General features: G+C 36.3%; 1 protein-coding gene across 5 annotated transcripts in view; it reads right to left on the bottom strand.

The window, feature by feature from the left end:
- Positions 1-2993: 2993 nt before the first annotated feature.
- The window catches only part of mura (ring finger protein murashka), an 83714-nt gene continuing 73527 nt past the window's right edge, over positions 2994-13180 (bottom strand). For 4 of the 5 annotated variants that reach the window (XM_011068047.2, XM_011068049.2, XM_011068048.2 and 1 more), the window contains 8 exons: positions 9240-9441; positions 9053-9140; positions 8508-8593; positions 7367-7963; positions 7025-7213; positions 5416-5699; positions 5028-5331; positions 2994-4942 (listed from right to left, as the gene is read on the bottom strand). In XM_011068047.2, coding sequence (XP_011066349.1) covers positions 4871-4942; positions 5028-5331; positions 5416-5699; positions 7025-7213; positions 7367-7963; positions 8508-8593; positions 9053-9140; positions 9240-9441 — 1822 coding nt within the window. In that variant the 3' untranslated portion in view covers positions 2994-4870. The remainder of the gene's footprint in view (positions 4943-5027; positions 5332-5415; positions 5700-7024; positions 7214-7366; positions 7964-8507; positions 8594-9052; positions 9141-9239; positions 9442-13180) is intronic. The other variant, XM_087406653.1, reaches the window with a different exon arrangement.

Here is a 13180-nt window from a genome sequence, read left to right as displayed (position 1 = left end):
ACGTTAGGGTAGGTCCACAACCTTGCTTTAAGAGGCCTTAAGTCATAAGTCGAAAGAGATAAAGAGCTTCAGCATAAAGATGGTCGTGAACTGAATCATGAAACGTGAGTCATAGATCAACGCACAATGTTTTGGTCAATCTACAACTATGACTTACATTTCACGACAGGGTCTGAACACAAGAATTGTTGTAATACAACTTAAGAGACTTAAGTTGTGACGTAAGTAACAAGCTTTGGCGTATGATGTACGATTTATTGTCGTCTCTTGGAGACACAGCAATAAGTTGTACGTCATACGTGAAAGCTTGTGCGTTACTTACGTTTACAATTTAAGTCTAAGTAAGTGTTATGATTCATTCTTGTGTTCAGACCCACATTTATGATTATCTTTGTACTTATAAGCCCTAAGTAACAATAATTTCTGTCTTTAAACTGTTTTTGCGCAGTCTTTAGGCTTTAAGCCGTTAGATTTAAGCGAATTGAGCAAAACCCAATTCTTACGGTCTAAAAGTATAAGTTCTATGGCCGATATATCATCACTTACAACTTACATCTGAAGCTTGCATTTTGAAATCAACACTTCATATTGGCTGTCGCAACAAACTTGCGATCGGCTTGCAACTAATGTTAACTAATGTAATTAAGAACCGACTTTACGGCTTATGGCCTCATAAAGCAAGGTTGTGGACTTACCCTTAATGCTGATTCTACAATGAGTCTGTAGTCGAAAATTTTGGTCTTAATCGGTGAAGTTGATCAATCAGCGTTAGTGATACAAGTTGATTATTAGTCAACTTCACTGATGAGACTTAGGACTATCGATTACCGACTCATTATAGGATCAGCATATGGTCTTATGATCTGTCCTGTGATTGTTCAATTTACTTACTGTTTAAGTCTTACGTCTTAAGTTTTTCTATGTGCCATTGAGTCTGAAAACAAGAATTGTCGTAACATTTATTTAGAGACTTAAGTTACAGACGTAAATAACGCATAAGTTTTGGCGTATGTCTCTTGGAGACACGGCAATAAGTTGTACGTCGTACGTGAAAGCTTGTGCGTTACTTACGTCTACAACTTAAGTTTCTAAGTAAGTGTTACGACAATTCTTGTGCTCAGATCCACTGCCTTAAACAAGCACGCACGTTCTCACGAGTGGGTACAGAAAGGCACGCAATGAGAAGTCGGAAGGATACAAGATGAACGGAGACGCCTCTTGCGTTCTCCATGTATTTTCTTTCTCGAATGTCTAAGTTTCCAAGCGCTCGGAATGTAAGGGAGTTTCGGTTACACGACGCGTGTTCCATCCGGAAGGCAGCATTCCGACAAATTATCGAGCGAATTTTTTCCTCGAATTGACGATAGTTCATGGTAACGTCGATCATCTCGAGTGTGCTTAAATGGGACTACTTAACTCGATAAAACGATAAAAGAAGAGGACCATTACGGAGATTCGCAAGACTGGTTACAGCTTGTAACAGATAGCACTCCTTTTGCAAAACACTTGATATCGTAATTAATGTTACTGAAACGTAAGAGAACACAGGAAGATTTCTATAATCAAATTGTGTGAAGGTAAAATTTTCGAATTTATTTCGAAGATAAAGAGTAAGTATAGTTGTTCGTTTTTTAAAATGTTATTATTTATTATTATATTTAAGTTGTAGAAAATTAATGTTAATTAATTTATAATACAAATTTTATTAAAAATAGATGATTCGAAAATTTTAAGTGCATCTTTTGCTATGATTTGACTTCTAAGAAAGCAATCTGCTGCTTTTTGATCCAGCTTTTTCCAGATTTTTCTTTGTTTTATATATTGAATCTAATCTATCTAAATCTCTATATTTTTAATAAGTTGTATATTACAAATTGATTTTTTACGTGTCAAATATAGTAATAAATAACATCTAAATAGAGAACCATTTATTTCTTTCATTGAAATAAATTCGCAAATTTTATTTTCAATTTGATGATATAAATTTTCTATCCCCTCCCTTTATGTTAGGAAACGCAATGTCGGTATACTTTACGAATCTGGACATAAGTATTGGGTTAAGGAAACAGTCTCTTTACAATTTGATAAAAAGACTTTTTTTTAGTAACCCATATATTCTATTCTTTTAAAAATTGGCAATTACACTTGATAGAGCACGCTGCAACGTTTCAGCTTTAAGAATCTATATTTTTAATTGCGATACGATAATTTTTAACGGAGTTACGAACAATAAAGTAAGAATGTTCCTTTTTATTTAACAGTGAGTAACTCAGAAACAAAAAATCGTAGGAACATTTTTAAAAAACGATTTTATAGGGAAAGCTTCACGACAGATAGTCGAAAATTTGTTAAAATTTTTTTGGGCGCGCTACAGGCCTACAAGATGAAAAGAAAATTTTTCCTTTTTTCAGCTCGTAGCTTTCTATATGTAAAACTCACATGAATTCAAAAAATACAGTAATTCGAAAATAGAGATTTCAAGCTTAAATTTTTGTTATTTATTTAAATTTGGATCATTTTTAATAAAGATATTGATAGGAAAAGATTTTTTATCAACTTGTAAAAGACTTTTTCCCTAATTCAATATTATACCTATGTGCAGATTCTATAGAGATTTCCTCGTGCGTTTCGCTGTGTTATATTTGAAAAAAAATATCGTACAGAAGCAAACGCATCCTAGCAAATCTTTCTTCGCACGCATGCACGCATACAACACGCACGCAACACAATACGCGCATCTATTGAATATTTAATTCAAACAGATCGCCAATTGCATTTCGCTGGAGCTCGTCTTTTGCGATTGTTACTTTGTGTGTGCAATCTCGCAATGAGCTACATTAATTTTCATGAATTATATCTGGAAATGACTATTGAGTTTTCACAGCACGAGCACATATTCTAAACTTTTCCCTTTGATTATCGTGAAAAATTGGAACGCAAGTTTGCTTGTCAGACAGGAACGTATCAAGAAAAAAATAATATAAACGCCAAAATCGGCCAAAACGATGCATTATTCCTCAGTTTTATTAATTTTGAAACATAAAAAATTATTTTCAACAATTCATATCTTGCCAATAATATATGCTAACAATGTATATTGAACATCTTAAAAATAACAAGATTAATAAACAAATCCTCTCAATTCGCCGATACTAATATAAGAGTATATCTAAATAAAGAAGCGTTATGTATAATCAACTAAAAGCACACAACTTTTTCGTGGCAAAATCCGATCTACGTAATCGTTTCTATATATATCGCAGAATATATTTTCAATTCCAATTGAAAAATTTAACATAACCCAATAAACCCTTCTCAATTGCGAGATTATACTTAGAGCGTTTGGTTATTTCCAAAAGTTCTTTATACAATAGTTAGTCTTAATTTATCTTTGAATGTGTCGAAATATCTAGATCTCATTTCCTAGCCGGTCGCTCTTCCATTTACTTATAGGTATGTTTATTGTTTATGACATGTGTATATAAAAAAATATGAATCGTCTCGTTTCTTCTATTAGAGGTAGATACGCAGGAAACAGAAGCGATACTCTCTTACGTTATTTTTTACCATTTTTTTTCTTTTGGGTGCATTAACCATTATATGCGCCAGGTCATCTCTCTTGCGATTAAAAGCAATCTTCGTTTTCGAAATTAACGCGTTATTTGGATGTTTGTTTAAATCACACTTTACAAAGTGCGCAACACAATAATTATAACATGTTAAAGCACATTTAGATAAAAAAATAATAATGATTAATTGCCGCAAGAGAGAGAAACAAATTTTGGATTAAACATGAATCTACAGATATTTTGTAAAATAGTTACGTGGCATCTGGTGCAATAATCCAACAATTTCTACCTATAGCACTTAGGGTGCCAACTAATTTTAATTTCACTTACATACATTTCTATAATATAATAAAATAATTAGCTGGTCTATATATATATGTGTGTGTGTATGTGTGTGTGTGTGTATGTGTGTGGGTGTGTTGTGTGTGTGTGTTTATATATACTTTGGGGTGTGTGTGTATATATATGTGTGTGTGTATATATATAGATATATATACACACACACACACACAGCATAAGAGCCTATAAGTAGGAAGTTACAATTTTTTCTCTTACCTGACAATAAACACTTTTTTTTATTGCAAAAGAATTCGTGTTCTACATTTGGTTAAGTCCAAACAAAACTAACACTGGTTTTGTACGCGCACACGTATAAAGGTGTGTATGCAAATATATACAATTACTGGATTGAAAGACAAACTATTAAAAAATGGAACATTAATGGAAAGTTGCAATGTCTGCATATACAACTATTTTATGTACATAAATTCGATTATGCAGAGTAGCGATACAAATAATTAATGAGCGTTAAAATATTAATTGAAGCATTATAAACAAGAACCAAGTAATATCCTACTCCGCTTGTTCTTTTTGATAGGAAATGCGCCGTAATCTAACGGAACGTTGAATCTCTTGACTATCTCTTGACTTCGTCGTTTTACTAAATTGCTTTTATTGCATCTCGCTATTCCTCTTAAACGCAAAGATGATGCATCGTTCCTAGAGCTTGATATCTCAGCTTATGTACGACACTCCAGTACAAGATCGTACGTTCACAACTATTCTCATCACTTTTCAATCAGTTTCAGCATCGTTATTTTTAACAGTTGAAAGATGATTTATCGTTGATCACCAACGATGAACACCTTACATCGGCGGCACATCTCGAATAACGCGGATGTTTAATGGCATGGATTCGTGTAAAATAGCAGTAATGCGGCGACTGGCATTTCCGTAACGCGTAATAATAACGTTCTTGATGGCTGCGACGTTTCGCGCTAATGTACATCGCCGGCTTGACGTCAGTCAGAACTGCTGCTATTGCCGAAATATTCTCCGGCATCGCCGCGGCATATTGGACACGTTCGGTTAGACTGTATAATGAAATTAACATTTGGAGAATGTAATTAAAACATATCTCGATTAAGTTAAGATCAAGAGAAATATTGTATGACTCACCTTAAGCCATTTGTCGATGCACTTAGAATGAAATTCGTGAGAACACGGCAGAACACGTAGAGATTGAAGCGCTTCGAAATCACACATACACACGACACAATTGGTTTGATCGCCCTGATGTGTCTCTGCATTGAATTTGTAAGAAGGCAGCTGTTCGACTTCCGCGCGTGTCAAACCCCGTGGCTTGGCTTCACCCAGTCTTTCAGCTAAGGATAGTAACGCCTCATAGTTCTCCGTGACCGAATCGGGTGAGGACAATTCAGCCTGATTGTAGGGGGACAGTGGCGGATTGCTAAACATCGCTCTATAAGCAAATATTATCGTGTGAATTAAATTAGCATTTCGCACGCCCTTAAGAATTATAATTATACGCCTAAGCTTTACGCACAGGAAGTGTAATAAATATCCCGGATAAGCCATAGGTAATTGCGTTGTGTTCCTCCATCTACCGAATCTCGGCCGTCGCAAGACGTTGGATGTTAATCGTCGAGTTCTATTCTGTACAATTTCCAATTGACTGTTTCGTGTTTCCGGTAAGAATAAGGGTGGCGGTGTCGTCACCTGCGTAAGAGCCGGTGGAGAATACGAGTGTGGTAACGGCAATGGTGCACCAGCCGCGGCACCCACTCTATGATGATGATGGGACTCTATCAATTCGAGCTCGACTTCTCTCTAGAAATATTAACATAAAAAAAGAACATTAGTAATTACGTAAAAATGTTGTAGTTTAATGAAAATTTTTTCTGAAGGATTTATATGTAATATTCAATGTCCAATATACAGGATAATCCAGTAATGACCGCATAATCTCTCGTGAGCAGGTAGAACAGATTGAACTGAGTTGAAAAGTCCTCTATTATTTTGCAATATATATACAGGGTGTTTCTTAAGATGGGTCGGGGCTACATTGGGGGTAGAGAATGGATCAAAGAGAACAAAAAATTCTTATGCCATTTTGAGACATTCGCTATAGTTTTCGAATTAAAAAAGGAAACGTCTAAACCAATATGCGGTTAAGTCACGCCGTGCGAATTCGTAGGACGGCCCACACTCGAGTGGCGGTGCGCAAGGAGGGGGAAAGAGCGCTTTGTCGCCGCTCCAATGTGGGCCGTCCTATGGTATAAGAATATTTTTTCTCTTTGATCCATTCTCCGCTTCTAATGTGGCCCCGACCCATCTTTAGAGACACCCTGTATGTATTGATAAAAAAAACAGAAGAATCTTCTATCCAATAAAATAATGACATTATTTTAAAAAATTCTTAGATCTTAACACTATGAATAGCGACTAACGTTTCTTTTGAAGAGTTATCACTTCCATAATTTTGAAAATTGATTAATTTAATGTGTTAATATCAACAAATGATCTTTTAATAGTAATAAAGTTCCTACTGGGTATACCATATTTAAAAGTGTGTTGTACATTTTTTGAAATGTTTGATAAATTTTTTTTCTTTTAATATTTCTAGTTTTCAAAGGATTATTTATGATACTTTTTACCTTACTTTTTTCAACAAACATAAATTTTTGAAAAAAAAATGCTTTTTAAAAATTCATTTTTTTATTGTACCTTTTTTATTAATTATTTAATAATATATATAGAGTGTCCGGCAAGTTTTGGCAAAGCACTCGTGAGTAGATAAAGCGGACTAAACTGAGTCGAAAAATCTTTTACGATTTTGCAATTTTCGCAATAGTTAACAAGATATTAATTATTAAAAATTGCCAAATATTGATCTTCAATAATTTTTTACTCAAATTTTTTACTATCAACTTTACAGAAAAACAGCAAGAGAAAAAAAGATTTATTTTCTTCTCATAGAGCTCTAAGAACTTTTTCAGAATTTTTCATCAAATTTTTAGTACTGCATTTTCTTATTGACAATTATTTTTATCAATCATGAGAAAATACGATGTTAAAAAAAACTTTATGAGGAGAAGATAAACAATTAAACAGTTCAAATTAAAAATATGTCTTAGGACATATTTCTAATTCACCTGCTGAGACAATTGATGATGTGTGGTATAATCAGTGTGGACGGGCGGTGGACCTGCAGTATGTAGTCCTGCGACACCACCAGCAGGTGGCGCGTATCCTCTAGGAGCGGCACCTACCAAAGAACTAACAATTCCGTGATTCGGATGTGTTGGATGAGCAGCAGAATAATGACTGTGATGATGCGTCACCTAAACAATACATACAATAAAATAGGATTTATTTTATAAAAATACATTGATCGAAGATATAATTAAATGCAGTAAATAAGAACAAAGAATTGTGTACTCAGCAAAAAATAAAACTCAAAACTTCTCTCGATCGTTCATAATAGGCAAACTTACCTGGCACGAGTGTCCAAACGGATGCGTAGGAGTGTATAGACTGTGAAGTTGACATGGAATTCTATAACCAGTCGCTTGCGGATGCCACAGTGGCTCTCCACTAACGGCGACCCCTAAGCCAGACACGCCGACTTGACCTACGTCGACGACCACGGGCGCGTTTGCACCCTGCGTGGGATGATGTCCAGTACCACCAGCCGCCGGGTGTGGATGGGGATGTGCCTGATGCGCATTGTGGATGTTGTGGTGGGAATTGTGTAAACCATGAGGGTGGGAACCGTGGATATTGTGGTGCGAATTGTGAAGGCCATGATGGGAATTGTGAATGTTCTGATGAGGATTGTGTCCCGGCAGAAACGGATAAGAGAAACCTAATGATTCCGTGTATCGCTGATAACGATTTCTAACCGTTGGACTGCCGCGAGTGGATATGTGATTGCGAGGCGAGCGTCGTTGTGGCGCACCCCCGAATTCCCAAGGCGGTGGAGTTGTGTGCAGGGGTGGCGTCGGCGCTGGAGGTGTCGTTTCACGAACCTCTATCCCAGACACGGCACCGTTGCGAGATATTCGGCGACGCTTCCTCGACGGTGATTCGCTCTAAAAAAACATTGTGTTCTGTATCGTTTATAGATACATCCTTCCTCATTCCACCCACTCCAGATGTGCCGTTTGGGAAAAAGCTCAGTTTACTGACAGAGTATTAAAGAACTTGTATTGATTTTAATTAGTAAGTAATCGAGATTGGACGCGTTAAGCAATCACATTGTAAGCAAAATAAACTTGTGTACTGTAAAATAAAACTTCGTACTGATGTAAATCCAATACTCGATTTTTCTCGATATCTTTTATTAAGAACAACAAGAGACATGCAGTTCTCTTATAAAGAAAAGAAAAACATTATAAATGTTAAGAAGCTCAAAAGCCTATCCTCCTCCTTTTTAGATTATCGAACACTCTTGAGTATTATATATAGTATATATAATTTATTTAATTAGAGTTTTTAGTTGATCAATTCTTACGATGTATCGAGTTCTTTTTGCATAACTTATTCAACCAAAAAACATATAATACAAATGATTGTATTAATACTGAGATGTCATTTTCTGTCGTCACAAACGCGCAAAACAAAACAGTCACTTACTTTTCTACCGTCGTCCTGACTAGGCTGTCTGTAGTAAGGCGGCGACGGTTGAATCTGCACGGGGCTCAGAGGTAGCTGGTTTGTGGCTAAAAGCAGAAGTTTATTGTCTATTTATGTCATTTTCCCCGCAACACCTGATCATTGTGCGTATGCATTCCACGAAAATTTTGCGTGTATTTTTTTTAACGAATCGGAATTGCATGGATATTCTTAAAATTTCATCGTTCATTCGCGCTGTCGCTGGCGCCTGCGAATTGACGTGCCAGGAACGCAGAAATACTGTGCTATTTAATTCGACGTTTAAATGAAACAGCAGGAAATGACGGAAATTCGACGTTATGCAAATTAGAAAGAGTCGCGTTAATCTTCGCGCTCGTACCTTCAAGAATGTATCGATCCGCATAGACGTGGAACGAAAGACTATTTGTAAGGACTACTTTTGCCGAATCAAACTAACGCGACAAGAGAGGAAAAGCAAAAAAAAAAAAAAAAATCGCAGACCCGAAGAAGAAACTTTCGTTGCGGATAAATGGATGAAGGAGCACCTTGAGAGTTCCTGCGATACTCCATGTCTACTCCGCTGGCTCCGAGGCCGGGACTTATGTTCAGTATAGGGCCACGCATTGTGTTGTCCTGAAATCATAGTGGTCATTGCAATTAAGCGACCTTCTTGGAAAGGAGGAAGAGAGGAGGGAGAGGGGGGGGGAGAGAGAGAGAGAGAGAGGCGTTCACCTGTCCACAGATATTGATGTGCAACGGCGGGGAGTTGGCTGGCGGACCTACCGGCTCCTGGGGAAAGTGCGGCGGTGGACCCCTCGTCTGTGGGCTGTGCTGCGGTGGCGGCTTATATCCCACGCTGGTTCCACCCACGTTCCCGTGATAGGAAACCTCCTTGCCGGTCGGCCCGGAGGACGTGCCGACCCCGGGGCAATCCCTGTGTCGTGCATAGGAGAAATATATGAGTTACGAGGAGATACGCAGGAAAAGTCACGGAGCCGCATGGAAACACGAACGAAAATGCAATGAACGAATATGTAATAAACGGCGAGAGTATGCTGTTTTCTGCCGAGCGATAATATTCGGTTACGAGCGCCGATATTAGCCGTATTCGTAACGAGATGAGTCACATCACGCGGCTATGGAACGAGGATCTCGGCGATCCTGCGGAGGAGCTTTCTGCGTGAAAAAAGACCCTCCAAGTAGAACGACAGGTTACGATAACGTCAAAATGGCATTAAAGTGAATCATGACTGAAAGTGAATCATGATCGAAAAGTGTGAGTATGAGTAATAATCGTTTTGTAATCATTTTGACGCAATTTTGATACTATTATGACTTTTCGTTCTGCTTGGACCTTTCTTGAGGAAAATTCCAAATTGTGCGTGTATATATATATTTTTTAACGAATAAAAATTGTATGGATATTCTTAAAATTTTATCGTTCATTCGTGCTGTCGCTGGCTCCCGCGATTGGCATGCCGGGAACACTGAAATACCGTGCGATTTAATTCAACGTTTAAATGAAGGAAATGACGGAAATTCGACGTCATGTAAATTTGAAAGAGTCGCGTTAATCCTCGCACTCGTATCTCCAAGAATGTATTGATCCGCATGGACACGGAACGTGATCTATTTCGACGTGTCTAATTAATTTTAGTTGCTCAATTCGCCGGCGTGCAGTTTTGCTAGAACGAGCCAAATTCGCGGCGAAATCTTATTTCCGGGCGTAAACCCCGATTCGGGAGGGAGGGAGAGAGAGAGAGAGAGAGAAAGAGAGAGAGAGAGAGAGAGGGAGAGAAATCTCTTTAAGAACGGTATTCATAATCGGTGCTTATACTTTAAAAAATATCGATTTGGATTTAGTATATCTCATTGTGTTGGTGTTAATATCAACACCAACACAGTGTGAATTTATAATACCTGGTGCTGTATCATAGATTTATATATCAAAACTATCATGCAGTGTGGATTTAAAATCTATGGTACAAAATCCGACATTTTTGAAAATATATGTTTAAGAATATGTCTTAAAATGTCATCACAAGCCGATATTCATAATCCATTCTTACTTCAAAATCATTTGAAGTAACATCTTGAGATCTATTAATACGGTTCTATTATGACGTCTTAAATATACGAATCGACTATAAATACAGAACCGTACTAGCATCTTAAGACGATCTTGAAATAAATACGACTATGAATACTGATCTAATTGTAAGAATGATCCTCTTTCTTTCTCGTGTCTCCCGATTTTGGTGGGTTAGCAGGGATAGCAGCAAATCGTTATTTGCAGGAGCTCAGCAATTTGCAACGTCGCGATCATTCAGGCTTACGCTCGAACAACTAAGCAAGCCTCTTCTCCTGAGCGATTATGAAAGCCGCAGTCATCAGAATTGAAACGATAAAGCGATGTCCACGTCTTATTCGCGTTGTAAACGACGGCCACTTTTATTTGCTGTTGCAAGGTAAAAATATCGTTAGGAATCGCAAGTGATGCTTCCGAAATTTTGCATTCGAAATAAATCGCGAATGAAGCTTTCGCTTCTTGAGATTTTACACCGAGTTTTACACATACACACACACACACGAGCGCGCGCGCGCGCCAAATTTTATCTCGACCAAAATTAGAAGCGGCCAACCGTATTAAAGATTCGAAAGTCGTGATAATTTTATCATTGACATATTCATCGGCACTACATCCAATTTCATCTTTAATTTTCGGTCAACGGAAAAGTGACACACCGAATTTAACTCGAATGCGAGGCTGAAAGGACAGCATTCCTTGCGTATTTGACCTACAAGCATAGATGTGGCAAATAAATTGGCCGTAATAGTTAATGATTCGACAAATTGGTGGTTTATTTATTTTTGTTTTGTCGCGGATTTATTTATCGTATAATCGTATTGATTGCTTTGTGAATGGCGTCATAAAAAATATACGTATCAATGAAGCCGAACTATAACGTTACATAATGCACACTCGTAAAATGGTCACACTACGCTCTTGTAGTACATGACGTAACAAAATGATATTTACATAATTTCGCCGTGCGTTTGTACGATTTGGCATTAATATTGCATATTGTACGTGTAATTTATTTAATGCATAATATAATTAATTCGTTACATTATCGTACTCCAACTTTCTCTCTAATTTTCATGAAAAGGAAACATTTTCATCAGGAACCTATCGCGTTTTCTTGCTTTTAGTCCACTCACGTGTTAACATTCGTAAGACTTGAACAGAAGAAATCGAGATGATCGCGGTCGTAAGAAAGGGAAAAAAAATCTATACTCGCGCGCTTTCACTGATAAATATGCGCGAGCATGCTAAACGAGATAACCAATGAAACATATAAACATAACATAGAAAAAGTTAAGTAAAATGTTAAAACGGTGTAATAAAACCATATGTTCTCAACGGATATTAGAGTCAATTGGCGAAGCTAAATGGCTTGCAAAGATGTTCAAGTCATGCGTCAATAGCGGCGATAAAATGGTGCAAGATTATAACAGTTTGAACATAATCGTAGCGAGAATAGACTTCAAAACCTAATGTCGAAGAAAAATGACATATAACTGCCATGAAACATGTGTTACTTGTATTAACTAAATCGCCAATCAAATTCGCCGCTTGTTAAAAGTGTAAAGATTTTAAATTATAATAACGTTTTCTCTAAAAAAAAGGGAAACTTCAAAATAAAACTTTTTATAAAATTAAATGAAAATTTAATTAACTGAATTATTCGTGCAACTTCGATTTTTGTTAGAAAATTTTATCCCGCAATTTTATCTATATATGAATATAAATATAAATTAATTTTTATTTATTTTTATCTATTCTTATTTGTATCAGCTACATTTTTAGATACTAAAAAAATTTATTCTGTAAAGTTACTTCTATTGGTATAATCTTTCGACAGTCAGAAAGAATTGCGTAAATCATGCAATCGTGAAGTCAGAGATATGTATTAGAGATTTGAATTATATACAGGATGGAGTAATAATTCTGTCCACTTAGAATATTTCCACTATTTTTAGAAACATGAAATAATATACAATATTTATTGAAGTTGTAGCATTAAGAGGGGTACAATATACTACTAATAGTTTTCCTCTGGATACTAACTTCAATAAATATATCATTTCATATCTCTAAAAAATAGTGGAAATATTCTAAGTGGCTACAGTTACTGCCTCACCTTGTATAGACAGAGCTTAATAACGGTTCAAATTCAACACTTTTTTAATGTCTTCGCATGCAACTTGCAATTTTTAGCATGCAGAATGCCGCTGACCGATCATACTCTCTTAATCTTAATAATATACATAAGCTGCGAAAAATTTTGCAAGAATAAAATTTCTAACATTAATTTTAAGTTTTTATTTACAAAACAAACCGATGATGGACTAATTCAATACTTGCAACAAGATGCAAAAATGTTACATCATGCAATTATCTGATAAATGAGAATCAAAACACGTTTAATTATTCTCCACTTAGATATCTTGTTAAAATCAAAGTATCTAAAAAATATTTTTTTAAGGGGATGCTGCCTGTATCACCGTTAAACCTAGCGTTTTGACGTTTTTGTTCTTGTCGAATTTTTTCATAGTGGTTTCACAGAATAAAAATTCCTTTTCACAATTAAAATATATACTAATGTACT

This window comes from Acromyrmex echinatior, chromosome 5, assembly GCF_024713525.1.
Source record: "Acromyrmex echinatior isolate Ae372 chromosome 5, ASM2471352v2, whole genome shotgun sequence".
Lineage (NCBI taxonomy): Eukaryota > Metazoa > Arthropoda > Insecta > Hymenoptera > Formicidae > Acromyrmex > Acromyrmex echinatior.
Note: the sequence above shows the minus strand (reverse complement) of the source record. Positions and strands in the feature narration are given on the sequence as shown.